At 33.5% G+C, this 25,172-nt stretch overlaps 1 protein-coding gene across 2 annotated transcripts in view; it reads right to left on the bottom strand.

Annotated features, from left to right (window-relative positions):
• Klhl4 (kelch like family member 4) overlaps positions 1 to 24,566 on the bottom strand; it is an 87,359-nt gene extending 62,793 nt beyond the window's left edge. For both annotated transcript variants that reach the window (XM_041640974.1, XM_041640973.1), the window contains exon 1: positions 24,082 to 24,566. In XM_041640974.1, coding sequence (XP_041496908.1) covers positions 24,082 to 24,503 — 422 coding nt within the window. In that variant the 5' untranslated portion in view covers positions 24,504 to 24,566. The remainder of the gene's footprint in view (positions 1 to 24,081) is intronic.
• Between the last annotated feature and the right edge of the window lie 606 nt (positions 24,567 to 25,172).

A 25,172-nucleotide genomic window follows, 5' to 3' on the forward strand; every position in this document is an offset into this window, starting at 1 on the left:
TCATTTCCTCAGCTGAGGCTCCTTCTTCTGATGACTCTAGCTTGTGTGAAGTTGGCACACAAAACCATCAATAGTTTGTGTCTTTTGAATATTAATTGCTTAAACTTTCAAACATTTATCTCTTAAACTTGCAGTGATTGGTCATGAATTCACTGTTGAATTTTCTGAGAAATTACTACTTTATTTACTGAGGAGGTGGAAAGGGTGTAAGAGGCAAAGGGGATGCCTGACACCAGGAGAACAAGTCCCTCTAAATGAATATGAGCAAAGTTCATATGAACTCATGGAAACTGAAGCAGCATGCACAGGGATGCACAAGTCTGTACTAGAGCTTCTGGGTGTATATTATCGCTTCCAGATTAGTGTTTTGACTCCTGAAAATGTGAATGAGTGGCTATCTGATTCTTATTCTTTCTCTTGGGGATCTTTTTCTTCTGTTGGTTTACCTTGTCCAATTTCAAGGTGATGGTTTTGTTTTATCATATTATATTTTATTTTGTTAAAATACAAAACCAAAAATATTTACTAAGCATGTTCTATGTACCAAACAATGGGACATACAAGCTTTTACTTCTTTTGGTACTTTTGCTGTGGCATGAAGGGAGACAGAGACATAAGTAAATAAGTAAATATTTAAGATAATTTCATCAGTGACAAAATAAAGAAATACTAGTTGAATGGAAAATAAGGGAAAATGGGTCTTGAATTATTGAAGAATAAGATGGCACATGATTATTAATAATGTATATTATTGATGAAATTAGTAATATTCCTGGGATTCATTTCTATGATGAAGGGTAAGACTTTTAGAACAAAACTAGTTTTGTATAACAGCAGAGTATAGAAACATCTGAAATGTCTGTATTCTAAAAATTTATGTTCAATGATGAACTTCCCTTAGAGATTGTTTTTAACAGATGGACTACCTAGTAGGTTATGTAAACCTAAGCAGTAAGCTCTCTCTCTCTCTCTCTCTCTCTCTATATATATATATATATATATATATATATATATGTGTGTGTGTGTGTGTGTGTGTGTGTGTGTGTGTATTAGCAACATTAAATATACTAAGAAAGTGTTGTTTAGATTTACATATGGACATATAATAAATTATCGTAATTATATAAGAAAATTCCATCAATTCTAGAGGTAGTGTGGCAGGAACATGGGAAGAGGAAAGAAAGGGTAGAGTGATATAATTTAAGTACAATACACATAATGAAATTTCAAAGTTTAAATTGACAAAAAAAATAGTCCAAGCATCCAAAGAGCTAAAACTAAAAGTATAATACCTTGTCTAAAAGATTATTAGAAATTCATTACACAATCTCAGTGTTTATTCAATCTTTTGGATAGTAAATGACAAATTAACAACAAGAGACAAAATGATGTGAAAATTTAGATGAGGTAATTTTAATGTCTATTATATAAGAATTGACAGCAATTACAATAATGAGGGCTTAGAACTCAGTCCTAAACAGGACATTTGTACCACCTCATCAGAGGCTCACAGAACATTTCAAAAGAGAGTAGGAAGGATGTAAGTGCTAAAAGAGAGGTACAAGAGATATAAGATGCTATCTTTAGGGCATGACATCTCCATTACACATGTGATCATACAACTGGCCTTTGTCTGCATGGAGCCTGCTGTGAGACTGGAATGATTAATAGTCAATCATGAATCATGGGAAGCTCAGGAAGCATTTTCCCCTCCCTGCAGGTTTGGCAACTGATGGACTCACCAAGCTCTAGTATATAGTTCTACCCATCAGACTTCAGTAGTAATTTCAAATCAGTGGCCATAGGATATTAATCATTAAAATCAGAGATCACACACTCAAAAAGAAAAAAAATATGAATTTGGGAAAGGGGCTTGTACAGAGGATAGGAAGATAACAGTAGTAGTAGCAAGAAAAGTGAGTCAAAGATGGGAGGGAGAGTTAGGGTAAACATATATATATATATATATATATATATATATATATATATATATAAAATCAAGGAACACACAAATTAACTGAATGAAAAAATAAAATTTAAAGCTGTTTGCTGGTTATTCTTATACCAGCATGACACACAAGCTAGTATTATCTGAATGGAGGGAAACTCAACTGAAAAAAAAATGCCTTCATAAGTTTCAGAAATAAAGCATTTTCTTAATTAGTTATTGTTGGGGGAATTTACAGTCCATTGTGGACTGATTCTATTCCTGGGCAGGTGGTCCTGGGTTCCATAAGAAATTAGACTGAACAAGCCAGAGGAAGCAGACCAGTAAGCCTCACCTCTCCATGGCCTCTGCATTGGCTCCTGTCTCTAGAATCCTTCCCTGTTTGTGTTTCTGTCCTGAGTTCCTTCGATGATGAACAGTGCTGGTGTATTGTTGATAAGAGATTCTTGTGATTCTCTATTTGCTAGGTTTATTTTCACCTTCAGTTTTATATACATTAAGCATTACATAAATGAGTGGTATCAAATTCAGAATAAATCCACAATAGAATATCTAAGAACAAAAGAAGTATGAATAGTAGAAATTTTAAAAACTGAGGGGTGTAAGGCATATATGTTTTTAAATTTTGCAAATGGCCAAAGCAAATGAATGAATAGAAAATGCAACTTTATGTTGAAGTAGATAGGAATAGCGTTAGGGAAAAAGTAGTAACTATTCTGGTTAAAAGGACATGACATGGCTGATTCACACATGAACTCCCAGTAGCTGTAGCTGATTTCATAATACATACATGAGATCACACCATTCAAAATTATAGCCTGAACTATCAAAGTGGCATAGCAGTCTTCTCCTGTAGCTAAGGAGCTTTGGGCAGTTGATGTCTGCTCAAAGGAGTTGGAAGAGAAAAAAATGGTGGGTCCGATGGAGCTGGAAGGAGGTAGTGGTGGACTAACAAGATCAAATACATTATAAACATGTTTGATGTTTTCAAATAATAGTTATTTTAAAAGAACGGAAAATAATTATTAACTCGTAATATTATCACAAAATAAAAAATGAACATTATTTTATTTTTGATGATTAATAAGAACATACAAAATATTGCATACAATATATTTAGAATGTGATTTCTTTAGTATTTGTTCTGATTTTTATAATATTATTAATATTGTTGATTCCAAAACTACATGTGATTTAAAGCTTTATCAAGTTCATTATCAGTCTGTTGATGGTTAACCATACATAAGCCCTTAATTATTGCTTATAATACACAAAATTATTCACTCACTTCTAAAACAAGTAAGTGACTTGAATAAATATTTTTAGTTAAGATATAAAAATACCCAATATTTATAAATCTAAATTACTGTGATCAGTTATTGAACATTTTTGAAAATGGCTATTTTGAAAATAGTAATAGATATGAGGAATTGGTTAAAATAAGAGAGGCTGGAATCTTGTATTAGTTATTTTTCTGTTGCTGGGACAAAATACCCAACAAAATCAACCTAAGAAAGGGCTTATTTTGGATCATAGTTTATGGTAGAATCTATTCTGGGGAAAATGTCACTGTGGCAGGAGGAGGAGCTTACTGTTCATATTTAATATATACTCAGATCCAAGAGAGTGAAAAATTTTGATGCTAAGCTCTCAGTTTCCTCTTTTTATTTGGTTCAAGATTCCAGCCCAAGGATCACGAAACCCTCCTTTAAGGCTGGTGTTACATCGAGATGAATGGATCTAATCTGGCTGAAAAAACATGTTATGGCTGATGAACAAATAAACTCATAGTAGATGTAGCTGACTTCATAATACTGGCATAATATCTAAACCATTCAAAAATGCAGCATGAACAAGGAGAGGGACTCAGAATTCTACTTCCCTAGCTGAGGAACTATTGGAAATTGATGTCTGCACAGGGAAGTAGAGTAAGCTTTCTTTGAGGGTGCAGCTGCTGGTAGGTTTCCAATGCCCTAGTGGATAGTCCCACTGTCACTGAAATATGGTCAGCAATAGTTGGATTAAGGAGGAATAACTAGATATCTAGATAATTCTACAAAGGTATGTTCAGAGGTTTTTCTACTGAAAGATTCTAAATCCTGTGTAATTGACACCAAACATTAAGCACCTGTTAATTGCAACATTATTCACAAATAGGGAAATACCTAAATTTAACATAGATGATTTAATGGATAAATTATGGTATATTCATACAATGAAAATAGTTATTATACAGTACTGAGAATCCAGTGACATAAAATGTGTTTGAATTTGAAAGATTTTTGTGCTAGATAGAATTATGTAGCAACAACAGGATAAATACTACCTTAATCAACTAATATGGTATATGCTTAAGAGCCAATCTCATAGAAATGTGGAAGGAAAAAGCAGTTGCTAGGAAGTTATAGGTAATGGAAATGTGGAATTGCTGCAGATTGAGTGTAAAGTCTCAGTTATGCAAGAAGTATAAATTCTAGAGATCTGTTACACAATAACACTATAATTAATACAGCATTGCACATTTAAATTTGTTAAATTGTTAGACCAAAATTTAAGTATACTTACAACAATAAAACAATGAACCTGCAACATATGGAAACGTGTATTTGTTGTCTAAAATTAACATATTCTTATTGAAAATATTAACAGAAAGGCCATGGCTATTTACAGCTAAACAAAAGACAATGACAACCTTGAAAGAAAGGAAGTAATCTCCAAAAATAAACTCAGAAAATCAGCTCGATATATGAGGACAGATTATTTGGGCTGTGAAATGTTTTTCTTCTAGTCCTTAAGTTATTCTCTCCTTACCTAACTTCATGTTATTAAGAGTCTTAAAGGAAGAATGACATCATTTTGTGATAGGATCTTAAAGACAAATGTTTGTTGGTAATACCCATGTTAAGTACTGTGGTTTTATTTCTATATGAATGTATTCCCTGTGCACATAAAAGAGCTAGTCATTTATGAAAGTAGTTTGTACCTAAATTATATACTGCATATGAGAAGGACATATTTGTATACACAGATGGACACATGGACACACACACACATAGATATCATTCTGGGATTAAAACCTTAGTTCTTGCAGGCTTGTTTTCCTACTCTAGTTTAAAACATGTTATTTATGACTTTTGAGATATACTGTTATTTAAGATTTACTATATTATTATACTTATTGAAACTATATTATTACAGTTTCTGGATTAGAACATACATACACCACATACTACCCTAGAATGTAAATAAATAGAAAGCAAGTTTTTAAGATGTATTTTTTATTTTGACCTTTAATACATTTATTATACATTCTAAAAATATCTATTGAACTCAAAGATCAGGTGCGGAGGTACTTTCTATATGCTCTTTTACTGTTTTGTATTAGTGTAATACAACTTGCAGTCAACTTTATTTTAGCTTCTTCCACAGTGTGCAAAGCATTCTGACATAGCAAAATTAGTCAAAATGCAGAGTGAAGTCGAAACTCTTCTAAAACAGAAAGCAAGAGTCATCTACTGAGAATTTTGAGAAACTTCAAGGCTTTAAGGATTTCAGAGAAGTCTGTCAACCTGAGAGCATTTTTCATGGCTTTCTCTTCTAGGCAATATTAATTTTGTGTTTCACAACATGTTAGAATAGGGGCAGACAAATTATAGCTTGTGGGCTAAATAACACAAATTAGCCATTTTTATGAAGCACAAATTAAGATTCTATTTTATAATTTTTTTTTGAGACAGGGTTTCTCTGTAGCTTTAGAACCTGTCCTGGACCTAGCTCTTGTAGACCAGGCTGGCCTCAAACTCACAGAGATTCATCTGCCTCTGCCTCCTAAGTGCTGGGATTAAAGGCTTGAGAATATGCCTGCCAGTGCCTGGCTCACTAAAGAAGGTGCTGAAGGTGGCGTCTCCTCCCTCAATGGTCTTGTCACTTGGCATCTGGCCATCAGCGGGATATCATGTTACAAGTAGTAGAGATACCATCAGGCATTGTTGATCTGGACACCAGCCTGCCCAACATTTATGGAGATTCACATATGTATGGTAGCTACAGGTTAGGAGGCCAGAGTGATCGCAGTGGACAGAAGGTTTCAGTTACCCTCCCCAAGAAATTAAGAGTAGAGTTAAGTAACATAATCAATTGTTGAATGTCTTTCTTCCTGAAAGCAAAAATTCAGGTTGTCTTTATTTGGGAGTAAAACTTAAATAATATCTTAACAGATCTTCTTCTGATTTAGAAGCATTTAAACTTGCACGTATTTTATAAACTATTATAAATGAATTTCCCAAATTTTACCATTTCAATATTTTTAATTTTTATTTAATTTTTTATTCATTTTACATCCCAACTTTAGCCTGCCCTCTTTCTTTTCCTCCCAGTTCCTTTCCCTACCTCTCCTGCACCCCCCTCAATCCACTGCTCTGTATTCACTCAGAAAGGGGCAAGTTTCCCATGGGCATCAGCAAAGAAATGCAATCAACCTGCCATACGACCAAGCACCAACCCTTGTATGCAGTTTATATTTCCTATCCATTAACTTCTTGTAATAGAAAATGTTAGCTTTTAAACATTATTATTCTGAAAATTAATTTTAGCGAATGATGTTTATAATAGACTGATTATAGAAATCTCTCCAAATGAAAAATGAGGGATAATAAAATTAAATTTAAACAGAAAAGGGAAAATGGTGTAGGAGGGATTTCTGTATTTGTGTTGCTTTCATTGGTTATTAAAGAAAACCACCTCGGCCTACTTGATAGGGAAGAACCCAGGTAGGTGGGGAAGACAGAACAGAATTCTGGGAGGAAGAAAGCAGAGACAGGCAAATGCCATGGTTCTTCTGCCTGAGACAGATGCTGGTTAGAAACTTTTCCGGTAAGCCACAACCTCGTGGTGATATACAGATTATTAAAAATGGGTTAACTAATATGGGAGAGTTAGCCAATAAAAGGCTAGAAATAATGGGCCAGGCAGTAATTTAATTAATAGAATTTCTGTGTGGTTATTTTGGGGGTTAAGCTAGCCAGGCAGTGGGATGCAGCCCGCTCCTTCCTCAACACTCTGTAGAACAATTCAGTGAATCAGAAATTATTCAGAGGCATTTTTTCACTCCAAAGCAAAACTAGCTAAATTTCCTTAATTATTTTAATTTTCATAAAATACAAATGTGGCATTCTAAAATTATTCAGATATTTGAATCGATAATGCTAACATTTACTGCACACTTAAGGATAAGGAATATTAAAATTTCTCAATTTATCGCCTCAGCATATATTCCACATAGCTATATGAAGTACTTGTTGCTACTCTTCATTTTATAGATGAGTGAATTTGAAGCTCAGAGAGATTCAACAGTTCACTGCAATTCATAACAGCATTAAATAACAGAAGTGGAATTAGATATTTCCCAAAGGCACTCAATCATGCCTTTCTATGTAGAGTGTGCAATAAACACAAATTTCATCTAATGGGCAGTCCTTTTATGCTATAATAAACATTTGGGGAAGTTGGTTTCTTTAATTTAATAATACATTCCATTTCTTCTGTTGATTAATTACTTATTCATTTATTGTATTAGAAAAGTGAACAAAATGTTTTCTTTTTCATTCTGGTATCTTTATAAAAGCAGTAATGACCAATATTCTAACAAATTTACTACAAACTGACATAGACAAGGAAAACAAAAAAGATGTCAGAGAAAACAAAAACTAACTACATTATTACACTTTGTCTGTTATCCATAACAATTACTCATTAATTTCTACATTTGGAGCTAGCAGCCAAATTAAAAATCAGAGGATCAGAGGAAAACTGGCTTGAATCTGCTCAGCATAAATATATATTTAAAATTAAGCTCTGCCTTGACTATGGTGAAATTGTCTTGAACTCCTGAGGTATTGATTCAAGTAACTAAACTTAACAAATGCCCATTTCAGTTTTTTTTTATTGACAAATCATTATGAAAATTAATGGTATATGATTTTAGAATTGTTTTATGTCAAGATCACTACTCCATTGCTCATTCCTTGTTGATATTTGGTAAGTTGCACATTTGCAATTTCAATGTACGGGTTTCATGTATTAGAAAATACCCTAAGATAATTTTCATTTACAGTAAAAATCTGTTTAGTTTATTAGAATTATGTATATTTCTGTGTATCTATATGTCAAAATATTATCCTTTATTCAATAAAACCATTCCCATTTGTTCATTTAAAAATTAAAAAAAAATGTTCATCCTCTCATTCTCATCTCGGGTACATAATTTCTATTCTAAGTCCTCTTGTTAACATAATTGTCCTCCATGAAAAAAGGTAAGTCAGACTTGGGCAAGAAATAACTTCTGCTATATGAGAAGAATAACAGCACTATCTCATGATCTTTTTTTTATTTAAATTTATTTATTTATTAAGGATTTCTGCCTCGTCCCCGCAACCGCTTCTCATTTCCCTCCCCCTCCCCCGATCAAGTCCCCCTCCCTCATCTGCTCGAAGAGCAATCAGGGTTCCCTGACCTGTGGGAAGCCCAAGGACTGCCCACCTCTATCCAGGTCTCCTAAGGTGAGCATCCAAACTGCCTAGGCTCCCACAAAACCAGTACGTGCAGTAGGATCAAAAACCCACTGCAATTGTTCTTGAATTCTCAGTATTCCTCATTGTCCGCTATGTTCAGCTAGTCCGGATTTATCCCATGCTTTTTCAGTCCTAGGCCAGCTGGCCTTGGTGAGATCCCTTACAGAGCTACAGTATTGAAAACAGCTTGGTATTGGCATAAAAACAGAGAAGTCGACCAATGGAATGGAATAGAAGACCCTGACATTAACGCACAAACCTATGAACACCTGATTTTCGATAAAGGAGCTAAAAGTATACAATGGAAAAAAGAGAGCATCTTCAACAAATTGTGCTGGCAAAACTGGATGTCAATCTGTAGAAGAATGAAAATAGATCCATATCTATCACCATGCACAAAACTCAAGTCCAAATGGATTAAAGACCTCAATATCAGTCCGAACACACTGAACCTGATAGAAGAGAAAGTGGGAAGTATCTCATGATCTTAAGGGACTTGCAAACGTATTTCTCTTCCTATCCAATTTTAAATGATGTAGATAATTAATATCTTATTACTTATTTTACTGGACTTATTGATGATTTTATACAAGTCCAATAATAATTTATATAAAGGTTTATAGAACTGAGAAAACAAATGCCAATGAAGTGGGAAGGGTGGGAATGGATGTGTGTCTATTTAACAACAAGCAAAATAAATTTTGGTACAAAAGAATTTTTCAATGCTATAATGACTACAGATACCGAGAAAGTATAGTCATAATTGAGATAATACTCAATTGGTGATTTGGCTGTATGGGAATATAAAGTGAAAGCACAAAACTGGTTTAATGATCATATTTATTTGGTGAAAATCAAATCAAGTTAAATCTAGCATTTCTACTACTCTGACCTGGCCATAAAAGCAGTATGAACTGGGAGAGAATGCCTAAAAATGTTAGGCATTAAATATTAAGCAGTCAATATTACATGATAATATATTAGCATATACTGAGTCAAAATTTAAGAATTAATTCCATTTTGCCTGGCAAAATTAATAAAATTAAATAAACCAATATATACATATCCATCTTTCCTCTCCAAATGCATGCAAATCTTATCTTGTACTATTTCTGCCCAAGGCTGTCAAACTGCATCATGAAAAACAAAATTAAATAGTAAATGGTAATGAAATGCCACTTGACTAATGGAAATAGGCCAAGAGAGTACTGAATTGTAATCCTCTTAATAAGAAACATTATTTCATCTATAATGGCAGATATGAAGATTCTAGCTACTCTCAGCATCTGATTAGCATAATGACACAATGTGAATTTTTGAAGTGAAAAACTGTGTATAATAGTGTCATAGTAATGGAGAAAGCTGTAAAACACAAGAAATTGGGTTTTATATTATTGTGAGCAGCCAAGAAATGTAATTTTGTACATTATGCTTATCAAACACACATTATGGAGAAATTAGAAAATTCTGATGTCTTAGCAAAGGAGATATATTCCATATATAGAAGAGACATTAAAAGAACATGATTCTCTAGGTAAAAATTGGTCTGTGTGTGTGTGTGTGTGTGTGTACACATGTGTGTTTGTACAGACACACATATACATACACACTTATGATATATATATATATATATATGTAATTATTAGAGAAAAGTGAGCTGGGTGTGGTGGTGAATACCTTTAATCACACTCAGAAGGCAGAGGCAGGAAGATCTTTGTGGGTTCAAGCCCAGCCTGATCTACATGGGAAATTTGACTAAGGTATATCCAGATTACATAATGATACACAAGAAAACAAAAGTGAAAGAAAAAGAAAAGAGTGAAAACAACATTGACTTTAGAAGAAAGTGTTATGATATCTTTATTTCTCTTCATAGAATGCAATAGATGATATATAATGCGGAGAATCCACAGAGTTGGATATTATAGAAATAACAGCATAGAAATAATCTAAACACAAAATGATTAGAATGTCCATCATTACCACATGAGGATTTATTTTTATTGCTGCCTATACATCTATTTTAGGTACACATTTTTAAATTAGTATATTTTGTTTTGTTTTTTAACTTTATCTTATTAACTTTTATTCTTCTCTCATAAATTATATCCCAACTGCAGTTTCCCCCTCCATTTCACCCAGTCCCTAACTCTAGCCCCCTTTCCCCCATATCAACTCCTCCTATATATCCCAATCAGAAAAGAAAGAAAAAAAGAAAGGAAGGGTTGAAAAGAAAAGTAAAAGAACGAGGTAAGAAAGAAAGAGCAGGCCTCCAAGCAATATCAAAGTAGTTATTTCACTTTTGTGCATGTAATCTAAGGACTCTATATCTTACAACAGGTTTACTTGGTCAACCATGGTTGCTGCTGCTCTATTTATAACAGCTAGAAATTGGAAAAACCCTAGATGTCCATCAGCTAATGAACAGCTAATGAAAATGTGGTACATTTACACATGGGGATATTATTTACATGTTAAGAAAATTGAAATTATGAAATTTGCAGGTAAATGGATGGAACTATACACAACCATTCTGATTGAGGTAGCCCAACACCAAAAGACAAATGTTCATTTTTTCTCTTTTTTGCAGATGTTACTTTTAAGCTTTAGGCATGTGTGTTTTAAGCACATTAACCACAGAATTTAGATAACTATTAAGGGGCCATCAGGGTAGAGGAGAACTTTCAAAAAACAGAAATAGAATATAGGCCTATAAAGAGGTAAAGAGGAAAGTAGAATAAGGTATTTAAAAGGAAAGTAGGGTGGGAAGGTGGGATAAAAGAGAATATAGGCAAAGACACAATACTAAAATTCATTTGTAATGCCAAACAAATTTCTTTAGAAGATTTCTAAAACTATATATTTAAAATGAAAGGGATTTAAATGAAGTCACTACATAACAGGCTACACAATGTTTCAATTAGCTATTTATGATGCAAAGTAAAATCCATAATCCCAGAAATGGATTATGTATTATTGAGGTTCTAGCCAAAGGGGTCTCATACACCACCCAAACATGATAGGCTGTTGATTAGCATCCATAACCTTATGATACATCCCTATTGCGGAAGACTAACACTTATGTCATCCATGGTAATATTTAGCTGTTCCCAGAAGCTTTATGCCTACTGACTAGAGTTCATGGTGCTGTAAGATACATTTTATACTACCAGAGGAGAAACATAATCATCAGTATCACATAGCTACAAACTCTGTGACCTGCATCAACAATCTGCATGCAAATATACTGGTGCAATAAAATACAAACTTAGCCGGGCAGTGGTGGCACATGCCTTTAATCCCAGCACTCGGGAGGCAGAGGCAGGCGGATCTCTATGAGTTCGAGGCCAGCCTGGTCTACAAGAGCTAGTTCCAGAACAGGAACCAAAAAGCTGCGGAGAAACCCTGTCTCAAAAATCCAAAAAAAAAAAAAAAAAAAAAAAGAAAGAAAGAAAGAAAAAGAAAAATACAAACTTATGGGAGTAAATAGCCACTGCTTGCTAGGATTTAAGAGACACTCCATGAAATGAAACCCAAATAAAGGACTGTTAATGATGCCAAGAACCTTAGACTAAATGGGTCATGGTCCTTGGGAAAATCTTAAATTATTATTCTGCTATAGGAACTTAGTAAAAAAAAATTAATACTTTTGATCCACTGTTTATACCCATATATCACTGTGCCACTCAACTTTCTTTAGAGGAGCTTCTTCTTGCCATAGATAATAATTAACAGTGACATCCACAACTGGACATTATCCAGAGAACAGTTAGTTGGAGCAAGCACTAATAAATGGGATGTCTTCTTCCAGTAAGGATCTATGTAGAAGAGAAGGTGGGAAGTTTGTAAGAAATGGATATGGTGAATGAATAAAAAGAAATAGTGTCTTCATGAAGCAGCAGGACTGATGCACTTACGACCTCACTGAGACAGTAGCAGCAAGCACAAAATCTACACAGGTTCAAGCCAGAAAAAAAATCCTAACACTAAAAAGGGGTAGTTGATTCAAATTTCTACACTGGTCATGAAGGTATTTGCAGTTGATACCTTCTGGAAAAGGGAAAATAAGTTGTCTGCAATAGCCTGTCACTGTGTATTATCAACTACGATCCAGGGCAGGCCCCATGCCCAGGAGTTGTTGTCCTACATTGGCCCACACAAAAATAGACTTAATTTTGGTTTGTTGTGTTTTTAATCTTTTTGTCTCTTTCTTTTATGATATTTTTTAGTGCTGAATATAGAAAGTACCTAAAATTGGGAGCATAGAGAAATGGGGAGGATCTGGGAGGAATTGGGGGAAGGGATAGAAAATGACTAAAATATATTGTATGAAAAAAATAGTGATAGATATTGCTGTACCAACTCTTCCTTAAAAATAAAATAAAATATAAACATCTCATGTGGTTTCTTTTATTTAAAAGACCTATAGTCTTGACTATAATATGAGAAAATTCAAGGGTTTTTTGAGAATTGTACATAAATAAAATCAATTTGAAAGCAATATGAGTTACATCATGGGGTCTGTATTATCTCCTTGCCTTGTTTTCTTGTAGTTAACCCTTAAGGCTTAACTGGAGGAGGACAATAGAATGGACAGTGAGTGATGGTGAAATTCATTCATATCATGAATAATATATGGTAGTGGAATTGAGAACTTCTTTATATTTTACTATAGTTTTCCAGAAATCTGTCACATAAAGAATTCTTCTTTCAAAATAACATTTTAAAAAGTTGTGCCCACGAGGGGTGCACCCACCCACTGAGACAGTGGAGCTGATCTATTGGGAGCTCACCAAGGCCAGCTGGACTGTGACTGAAAAAGCATGGGATAAAACTGGACTCTCTGAGCATGGCGAACAATGAGGGCTGATGAGAAGCCAAGGACAATGACACGGGGTTTTGAACCTACGTAATGTGCTGGCTTTGTGGGAGCCTAGCCAGTTTGGATGTTCACCTTCCTAGGAATGGACGGAGAGGGGAGGACCTAGGACTTACCACAGGGCAGGGAACCCTGACTGCTCTTTGGACTGGAGAGGGAGGGGGAGAGGAGTGGGGGGAGGGGGAGAAGGGTGGGAGGAGGGGGAGACGGGTGGGAGGAGGGGGAGGGAAATGGGAGGCTGGGAGGAGGTGGAAACTTGTTTTTTTTTCTCCCTTTCTCAATTAAAAAAAAATGGAAAAAAAAAAGTTGTGAACCTAGCCATTAATAGCTGAACCATCTCTCCATTCAGCTACAAATCCTATGATCTAAAAGGGTAAGCCAGTATACGTTGGTGCAATAGTGACAAAAAGACTGTGTAAATATCTTCCAAATATCTTATTTGAGTTAAGGCTCACTCCATGAAATGGAAGGCACACATAAACCTGGGAAGCCATGAATCTGAGACTAGAAGGGCCAGGAACCTAGGAAATGTAAAATATTGCTGCTTTGTTAAAGAAACATAGCAATAAAATGACAATGACATTGTGCTATGCTCATAAATTTGTTCATTATTCAATCATCATCAAAGATGCTCCTTCCTACAGCAAAGGAGAACACCTATAGAGACCCATAATCAGAAAATTTGCAGAGAGTGAGGCATCATGGAACACGCATCCCTAATAGTGAGGTCTCCACCAAATCCCTCTCTGAACTTAGGGAATTCTGCAAAAGAGAAGGCAGAAAAAGTGTGAGATCTACAGGGGATAAAGGATGCCAAGGAATCAAGGTCTTGTAGACACAACAGAGATGATGCTCATGTGAATTCACTGAAACTGTGGCTCATACACAGAGACTAAATGGGACTACCTCATATGGAGTTGTAGAGTTGAGAGGAGATGTGGAAACGTATCTCTATCCCTAACCCAGAAGCTATCTCCAATTGATAACCACTTTCAAATAAAAGTAAGTTTTATCCAAAGGAGTCTCACTCAGGAAATAAACACTTCTAAGGACAGATCCCATACCTAGCAGTAGATGACCAACAAAAAAAAATGAAGCCATCATAATTTCTGGAGTTTCTTTGTTTAATAGTATTAATTCAGAGCTTTAAAAATATACCTTAGTATTCCTTTGTGAATATATATCTTACACACACACACACACTCATATATATATACATATGTCTATCTTACATGTGTTTTCTGTATATATTCTTTATTGTATTCCTGTGTGTGTGCACATGTGTGTCTCTGGTCTATAAGAATCTCATATAGTTTTATTTTGGCTATTCTTGTTTTGTCCTATTTTGATTTGTTTTTGCCTTATCTTATTTTATTTTGTTTCATATCAGTTTTATTCCTTAGACATGTGTTTGACTTCCAATAATAGGCAGAAAGAGTGTGTATCAGGATCAGAAAGGAGATGGGGAGGAACTAGAAGAAAAGTAGGTATAAACATAATAAGAATATATTGTATAACATAAAAAGCCCTATCTTAAATCCAAACCAAGTTAAACCAATCAAAATGAGAAACAATAGTAGAAACATACCAAATAGCAATTCATTTAGTACTTTACTATGTATATTACTGAGGCAGAAATTGACAGTTTACCCTTCTCTCCTGTATTTTAAATTCCACAGAATCGGCAAAGCTCCTCTTTTGTAATATACAATTTATAAAGACTAATACCTACTTACAAATTGACTACTTACTTTATGTCCTTTTTTCCAAATAGTGAAGCAAAGTGATTTAGCCATATCCATTCTCTAAAGATTTGTGAAGTAGCTTAAAGTGAATCTCTGACATGATAATTTTCCATTTTAAAATGGTACAGTTACTTCAATTACTTAATTCCACAAAATCCTCTGTGCAACTTAATCTCATTTCAACTATAATGCTAACTGCAGGCTTGTATTTTTTTCAGAATGAAACAGTTAAACATGAAACTGAGAAAGGAGTATGGTGAGCAGCCAACAGTTAGGAAATTGTGTTTACAGTTTGAATTTTTCTTCCTTGAATTAGCTGTGGTCATTTTATACTTGGGTTTACTTTGTATATCTGCATAGTTCTTTAAAAGCCTTTTCAAACTCAGAAACACTATGATATTTTAAAGTGAGATTATCATGGACAGCTCAGTGGAAATAAAATAACCAAAATTCTGTGCAGGAGTATTGTTTGTCCTCAAACATACAATATCTATGAAAATTTGTTGTGGGACCTGGGGAAGGCAAGGAAAATTTTTGAATACTGTGAAGAATGTGTTTGGCAGAATACATATTTTCAGCACATATAGGATTATTTTGAAATCATCCAAACTGCTCATCAGAGAGTTGAATGGAACCCTGGTGATAATAGTACATTATAGTTATTTTCCTTTTGTTGCTAGAAAATAGAAACCAAATAAGAATTTTCCACATTGTTGAACTTGTTTCTATTCTTGAATTGAGCCTTCCCCTGTTTGTATTGTGAATCATTAGACTTCCTTCAATCTTCACTGTCCTCCACTAAACACCAGGATACCTAAAGCAAGTTGCTGCCATTGTAACTATTTAAGGCTTTTATGAAGGAAGTGTATACCCCCCCTTATTTTTTTATCATTCAAACTGCATTGTAAACTTCTTAAGGGCATGATCTTTAAAATATTTACAATCCTATAGTAGAACTTAATAAGCATCATTAAATATCAAAGTGGCACAAGGCTTTAAGTAATACTATGGACTATTTGTCAAGAATTTTCCTTTAGAAATACCATGAGAAATTGTTACTATAAACCCCAGAATTTCTCCAGGGAGAAGCTGAGTGTAGTATCTGTTCTGTCTCTCAAACGATGTTGCTGTAATCTTTACAGTCATAGAGAATTACTAAGGGTGTTTTCTTCTCTATATTATTGTTGAGCTTTAAAGGTTAGTTTTACAATATTGGTGCTTTTTCTGAAACTTTTACTCCAGAGTCAGACTTCCACTTCTATGTAAATAAATATATAGGTAAGAAATTTCCAGTTTTTACTAAATAAAGTGCAATTACTTTTTTTCAATTTCCTGTGCTTAATCATATTCATTGTACTGCACTATTATTTTTGTTAAAACAATTTAGATGTGGAAAAAGAACATCTTGAGCTAACAAACTGTTTTACCTTCTATGTTACATCTTAGTTTCAAGGAAATGAATTCTCACATACCAGGCCTGTTATTTTGAACATTATTTGCTTATTCTTGTTAAAACTTCATGTTATATGCTAATGGATTAATAAACTTGGAAAAGGAAGTGCCTGAGATTTCAGAGAGCTAATTATTAACCTAGAGATTTGTAATTACATAATATAGTTAAATTTTCTGATAGGAAATAGAGCCATTTATTGTCTTATGGCATACCTCATTTCTATAGTACTGGCTGCATCTTCATTCAGAGAGGGAGTAAAAGTACATGGATTATTGTCTCTAAGTCAGTCTAAGATTATTTTATAAAAGTTTTTGAAACTTTTTATTAATAAAAGAAAAGTAAGTTTATTCATTAATAATGGTACAATTTAGAATTATAACATACAAATTATAGAAAAAACATTATAGAACTTAAAAAAATTATGATATTTTGAATAAGCTAAATGGGCTTTTACCTTATTAGAGAACTGCATTTTGAATTGCTTTTCATTAAATATTCCTGTAGGATGTAATTGTTTTAAGTGCTACTAAATTTTGGATACTGACGATCCAACAAAAACAGAAGAGCAAATGGTGTGAGGTACATTCACAATAACATTTGAAGGTAAGCAAAGGGTAAGTCACTGTGACCAAAACAGGACAGGTTAATAAAATGAAGATCATGGGAGGATTAAAGATTCATTTCTGGAAGTTGCATCAACATGATCATTGGAATTTCTCTCTTCCAATGTAAATAAATGCTGTCTAAAGTTCCGTGTCTATTTGTAGACTTAAAAATGTGTTCTTTATACTATTTCTAGAACATAAACACACACACACACACACACACACACACACACTTCTTTTTATTGAAAATGTCAGCAATTCTTTTTCACAGCCTTACAATTAGATGTCTAGAAACAATTTGATTTAGATTCATTGCTTCTAGTTTATTTGTCTTAAGCAGTTGTTTTTAAATATACAATTAGAAAATATTACCTCTCCCAGTATGCCTAAGAATTTGGCATTCTCTTTAGTGAAAATATATAAATTGCATAGAATGATCATAAATAAAGCATACATAATGGTTATATGATGTATTTATCATTGGAAGCTAAAAGTTTTATATAATAATTATTGTTTTTATATGTATCAATACTTTCTTCCCAAAATGAAGTAGTAGACAGCAATATAAAATTATGGTTAATTTTGTACTTAAAAATGTCAATGAATATTCACTATGTCACTAGTCTCCATGGTATACTTAGCCATTAAAAAGAAATGTGATTTTCTCTAATGGAAAACTGTGATTATACATCAATTCTGTACTCCTACGATAGGTACATATGAAATGCTATCCATGAGTAATTTCATCTGGGTAAAACTATTTCATGTTGGAATTGAACTCAGGAGCTCTGGAAGAACAGCCAGTGCTCTTAACCTCTGAGCCAGCTGGATCACCAAGGCCAGCAGGATTGTGACTGAAAAAGCATGGGTTAAAACTGGACTCTCTGAACATGGCGAACAATGAGGGCTGATGAGAAGCCAAGGACAATGGCACGGGGTTTTGATCCTACGCAATGTGTTGGCTTTGTGGGAGCCTAGCCAGTTTGGATGTTCACCTTCCTAGATATGGACAGAGGGGGGAGGACCTAGGACTTACCACAGGGCAGGGAACCCTGACTGCTCTTTGGACTGGAGAGGGAGGGGGAGAGGAGTGGGAGGAGGGGGAGAAGGATGGGAGGAGGGGGACAAAGGTAGGAGGAGGGGGAGGGAAAAGGGAGGCTGGGAGGAGGTGGAAACTTGTCTTTTTTTTCTTCCTTTTCTCAATAATAAAAAAAAGGAAGAAAAAAAAGAATTTAAAAATATAAAAACTTAAGAAGACAAAAAAAAACTATTTCATGTTATTATTAGAGCTTCAGTTACCTCCATTAGAATTGCCTATAGAATATCATCTTGATGAAACAAAATATGACATATTCATTAGAAATTGTGAATCAACAGCATTATTTTAATGGTTGTAGAAGAATACAAGCAAATTAAGAAAGAGCAAATATTCACTTTTTATAAGTTTGTGGTACACTGCTGTTGACTTAGAAAATCTATTTAACGTGAGGACCACCGGATTTAATTGTCAGAAAGAAACTATGGGTAAAAAGAGTATAAATATATTTAATATTAGGATCATGGAATCTAATTTCAGAAAATATATTATGGTTAAAAATTATTTAAAAACTAAACAAAAAATTCCATCTCTAAATTGTCTGGAATTATGTCATACATTTAAATTATCTTCTAAAATGGTGTATATTCAGGAAAATACTTCAGGAACTCATATACTTCTGAATATTTTGTTTTAAATCACATTTAAGAAAATTTAACCTCAGCTACTCTATAAAAATAATGGTATTATTCCTAATTCTTTCATTTGAAAAGAGTTTCTAGTGAATAATGAGGTATAAAATTAAATAATGCAGGTCTTGTTCCTTAGAAAACCACAATATTTTTGCATAATAATATGCAACAAACATACCTAGAATAAAAATTTCCAGAAATATATAATTATCCATGTGAATAAGCATTTTAAATGAATTTTTTTCTTTGAAAGCATAAGAAATAAATTAAAATCATGTAAAACCTTGTGTGTGTGTGTGTGTGTGTGTGTGTGTGTGTGTGTGTACATGGAATCAAATAATGTTGAAATAAGTTGATATTCAGGTATGCCATGTCAATACCAGTTGCTGCTACACTGATCATTTTCTATAAATCACTTCACTATGGATGAGCTGAGAATTTCTAAGTATTTTTAATATACAAAAATGCTTCTTTCCAAAAAGTTTTAATACAGAAAGAAACTCTGAATCTTTAGGATCATGGTCACTTTAATAGTTGTTATTGCTAATTAAAACATTGTTGACCAAATTCACATGATTTTTAATCCTATATTACCCATAAGTTATATATTATTAATCATTTGAACTCCTCAGAATAAGTTTATGTGACCAGAGGATGATAAACAAAACAGTGAGACACTTGTGGCTGCTACAAATAGATTCTAGCATTGATTTTTTTAATAAAATCATTCATGCATTTTTGTGTTCTTAAAACATGTACCAAGCATATTACTCAGTATAACAAATCTGTTTGTATTTTGCTTATATGAGAAGACAAATGCAAGAGTAAAACCATTTATTATGGAAATAAGAGCTCCTATTGGAGAAGAAAATTGGACTGATCAATTCAGTTTCACTATAACTCTAGGCACTAAACAAGGCATACAAAATAAATAGTAATAATATTCATTGTAAAATGAAAAATATTAAACATTTTTTCTATCACTTTTAAAAACAATAGTACTTTTTGTTTCTTCATTTGTGCTCAAACAATTCTTTAGTTTTTCAAATTGTAGCTTACTTAAGATGAATTTTTTTCTAATACACATAAAAATGTATAATTTATAAGTTGAAATGGGTTTTTAACAAATGGAAGGTAAATTTGTTTTTTTTCTCACAGATACTTATCAGGTTCTTATCAGGCTTCCTGTATACACGTATTGTAACCATCAGTGTTGTATGGGTGATCGTTTATACACACATCATCCTGTCCTGCAACTTGCATTCATTTAAAAGGAGTCTTACACTAATGAGGACTGAAGACATATTTTACACATTTTGATTTAACACTCACTTGCACATATAAAACTGGTTTCTTAAATTATGTTTCATGCCCAGAAATAAAGATAACCATGACATTTTTAAGAACCTCTCATTTTTGCATTACCATTATCTTATTTTTAGTATTTATTTTTGTATTACTTTTCAAAACTCTCTTCTCTCACTGTTTCTGTTGTGCAATCTAGTAAAAAATGCATTGGTATTTGAACATACCAAGCATATTTCAGGCACAGGGTCATTGAAATTGCTATTTTACTTTCTTAGAGACTGCCTACAAATACTACACAGCTGCCTCTTTATTGTATTAGAAAGAATATTAGAATAAGTTTCATCATTTTTAATTCATGTTTCTCCTTATGTGGAAGTATTTTCCAAGTAGATTCTATATTACAAATGGGTTTGGACAGAGAATGAAAGCCCATACTGAAAGTGTCTCTATATAAATATTTTGGCAAAAAATCTTGTACAATGTCATGTTTATACTTCCTACAAAGGGCATAGGTCTCTGTGCATGAGGCATACTGTGTGGGAGCAGAGTATCCAGTTTCCCAGATAGCACAATGCCACCATGGTTACAGGATGGCTGAGAACTCACCTCTATGTCCAAAGGACATGAATGTGATCATAAAATCACCACAATGAGCAGTGTAATGTGAATTTGTTTAGTTCACCATTTAATCTGGAGATGTTTTGTACTTGATTCAGGTGGTTTTGTGGCGGCCTGTAGTACTGATTTGCACAGAAAAAAAAATGATGCATAGTAGTTAAGGACTCTTTAAGACCACTTATATCCATTCAAATTTATATTTTTGTTTGTTTATCCCTTCTTTTTCACTCTGTCTCTGAATATAACTTCATAATATGTATATGATATAAAATGGGATACTTCCTTTTATTCCATTTCATTACTAACATCTAGAATTCCTGAACATAATGGATATTCAGTATTTGTGGATTTACTTAATGAAAATTTCTGTTAATACAGTTCCCATTTCCTATTCTATATGGATATTTACAATGGCAATTACAATTTTTCAAGGCAAATTTTACTTGAAAAATAAAGTGCTCAGTGAAAACAGAATTTTAATTCTCAGCACATACTCCCAAATTAGAAATATATGCAGATTAATTTTTCTTACAGTTGTCAGTTTTTAAAAATCTTTATAGGTCCAACAGGCCAGTGACATGATCTTCATTCCTTTTGATATTTTAAACTAATAATTCTTTAACTGGAAGCACTCTATTAAGGTGTATGTTGGTACCATAAGTGTGTGTGTGTTAGTACCATAAACAAGTCATATACATTTTATTCAATAATTGATGTTTATGTAATGTGGATTAATGTTGACACTGTGATTTTCACATAAACACTAATACAATTATTTATTTAGAAGTAATTAATCATGGCTATACCTAAATATCTTGTCATTTAGCACAAGCATAATGTAATATTACATTGTTTATCTTTGGAAGTTTATGGTTAAAACAAAAAAGAGAAAATCTTTCTTGAACTAGGTAGTTGCAAAACAAGCAACAATGCAGAGTTGGCAGATGACTATCAAAAAATCAAATGACAAAATAATTCAGAACTATGATGAGGGGAATATTGATATATGCATCCTCACAGTGATTAAGCCTGTGGCAGACATTCTTAAATATACTACTAACTTGTGATCCAAGTTAGTAAGTATATATTTAATTTTTAATTATTATAAAAACATATTAATAGAAATTGACATAGTGATTTTAATTTCCTTGGGGAATTAATTTGACTTATTTTGTAATACTGGACACTAATAAATTAGCTCAATATGGGTTCAGTTTTTATAATATTTACAGAAAGTGGAATGTCTTAGAAAGTATTCGTTGTTGAGGTATGAGAGCTCACCCATACTAGATTTATAATTTCTCCATACTGTTTGCTGTTTTTATTTTATCTGAAATTGTATCAAGGATATGACAGGATGTTGCCAATTTAGTGAAGTCTTTTTTTTTCCAGTTCTCCAATCTTGCTACAGAAGAGAGAATTAAAGGAACACGAAATCCTAGAGCTTTTCTTTGAATTATCTTGGAATAAAACATGTAAATGTATAATAGGTAATAAGAGACATAATATTTTATCTAATAAAGTCCTCAATTTAGTTTTCGCTTCTGCCTTCATAGTCTTGACATATGCATAAATGTTTCCTGTGTTTATTTTAAGAAAATAGTAATTTTCCTATGAAAATTTAATAATTAAGCACAATTCCTTAGCAGATGAGAAATGTCAAAATCATAAATAAAATCATCTGGTGTTTTAGACTGGACAAGTACCTGTCGTTTTCTTTTAGTATCTAATTTCTTAGACTCATTTTTATTCTTTTTAGTTTTATTCAGAGATATACCCAGAGCTTTCTTAGAATATGACAGTGGACTTTTAAATTTATATATAGCAGAGACAAATATTTCCTTTAACCTTCAACTTGTCAGTTAAGAAGTATGGAAGTAGTTCACAAGAAAATGCTTTGAATTGAAAAACACTAATTTCATATTATTTTGAAAGTCTTTTAGTTGAGCTATATTCTTTATTCAGTCATTGTAGTTATATTTTTTGTAGTCATATTATTTTTTCAGGTAAATGAAAAATGCATATGCTCACAAAGAAACACTTGATATTTTAAAGGATCTTTATTGCAAGTGATCTAATATTGTGCTTAAAGCCATTTGACAATTTTTAACTGTTTACAGTTCATGAAGACCAAGTTCCTATATAGCTGTCATTTTGCATATGTGATTTTTCTCTATCATGATATACTTCATTTTCTTTTGATATTCTGTATTAAACTCATGGAAATAAGATTTCATTTTCTAAATATAGTGAACAGACCCTCACGATGAAGAAAATATCCCAGTACTTAATAGGAACACAATATCAAACACCTCGATTTTCAAAGAAGTTAGTATTGTTTCATTCTACATTAGTATGTGATTTTTTTAATACATCAAAACAAGTTCTTCATTATACAGCACTTCTAAAACTTAATTTCAGTTGAAAATTTAATTATGACTTACCAAATTAATAATATAAAATTTTTAATGGCAATACAAAACATGGGCAATGCACTAGGCTTACTTGACAGTGCTAAAGATAGCATAAATATTTCTTCCGTTCAGACCTTACTGATGAGAGCAAGTTAGGTTAAAATCATATAAGAAATCTACCCCAAAATATGCATTTCATTTTCTTATTTTAAGATCCTGCTGATGTAAGCAGATTTTTATTGCTTGTCCCATGAACATTTCTGTGTTACAAATTGGCTATGAAAGCAATGCCACTTAAAATGACTGACTTTCAAATGCCAAGGAATTTTATATATTCTTACTTTAAAAGAAACACAATTTTTAAACTATTACTGTGTCCTAAGCAGTAAACAAGTATATGCTCTGCAGTTAGAACTTGGATTCATTTTTTTCAAAGTTGCCCCGTTCACAAAATCAGAAAGAGTTCTTATTTAATGCACTTGTCAAAACAATTCTCACTGTGGGAACATCTAAACTGTTAAAAACATCTACAGAGCTTAGTAACGTAAAGAAATATCTCTTAAAAGCAAAGGAAAATTCTGAATATAACAGAAGTAAAGCTACCATAGGAATAATAACTTCTCATTAATTATCAAAACATATGCTTGATTACAGTGTTGTTTCCTAGACTAGAGGCGGGGGTTTCTTGAAGGCCCTGATTGGCTGCTCACAAACTCAGAGATAGTATAACATTTCTATTTAGAACGAAATGGGAGTTTTGTAGAATAAATTAATCTAGGCTAAAGCTTTCACTTACATAACCAAAAACTCTTACCGTGATTTAGAATCTTCTATTTCGTCATCACCCATCATCTCCAAACCTTGTGAGTGCTGCTCACAAGCTTCTTTGAGCAAATTCTCCTCTGGAGCCGCTTTAGGAGTGCCTTCATTTGCCTGAAGATGTACTATCACGTTTTGTTGGTGCCAATTCTGAAGGACTCTTTGATGGGCAGGGGCTGGTCCTGGCACCGGCGTCAGTATATTGTGGTGGACAGGACTATTGCCTTTCTTCAGTCCATTTCTGTCCCGTGAGTGGTTCTTCAACCTGCCCTGTACCGGGGTCCCTCTATGCTCATATCCTTCCTGCTGAAGGCAGCTTCCAGTGTTAGGCGATCCTTGAGAAGGATGACTAAACCATCTCCAGCGAAGCCTCAGGATCTGTTTCACATCAAACTCTTTCTTGCCGGACACTGACATTGTTGCCGGAGGAAAGACAAAAGCCTTCTCTAACAGAAAGGAAATGGAGCCTTTGTTATCTCTTGTTTCTCTGCCTCTTGTGTAAAACTAACAAAAGCACAAGTGCTGAGAGAGAGAGAGAGAGAGAGAGAGAGAGAGAGAGAGAGAGAGAGAGAGAGAGAGAGAGAGAGAGAGAGAGCAGTCTTTCTTGCTTTCTCTCCCCTCCCCCTCTGCCAGTGATACACTGTGAATACTTCCAGCCTAGCTGAAGCAGAAAGCTGCCGCTAACAGTGTAGGTGGGAACCCATACTGACAGGATGATGAGGTCAGACCTTAAACAAGTAAATCAGCTTAGCACAGGAAAGCAGCGACCACAAACACACTCCAGCTGCTAGATTTGCAAACTCACAGCCCTCACGCCTGAACTCGTAAATATCTAACCCAGCTTCTTTGATGCCAAAGTGCATAGCTACTACATAAACACAGACATGTGAGTAAGAGCAACATGTTTAAAGTCACTTCTACATTCCCCGTGCCCTCCTCACTGGCATACTCACTTCTCAGTAACCCACTTCCAAAACTGTGCTAATTTGTCCCAGGAGAATTTGTCATGGAGAATTCGTTATGATCTATTTTGAAATTCTTCTTATGTAAAATTTGAATATAGCTCATTAAGGAAAAGCATCGTAT

The sequence above is a fragment of the Microtus oregoni genome, unplaced genomic scaffold, assembly GCF_018167655.1.
Source record: "Microtus oregoni isolate MIOR12 unplaced genomic scaffold, Mior012 000067F_000, whole genome shotgun sequence".
Lineage (NCBI taxonomy): Eukaryota > Metazoa > Chordata > Mammalia > Rodentia > Cricetidae > Microtus > Microtus oregoni.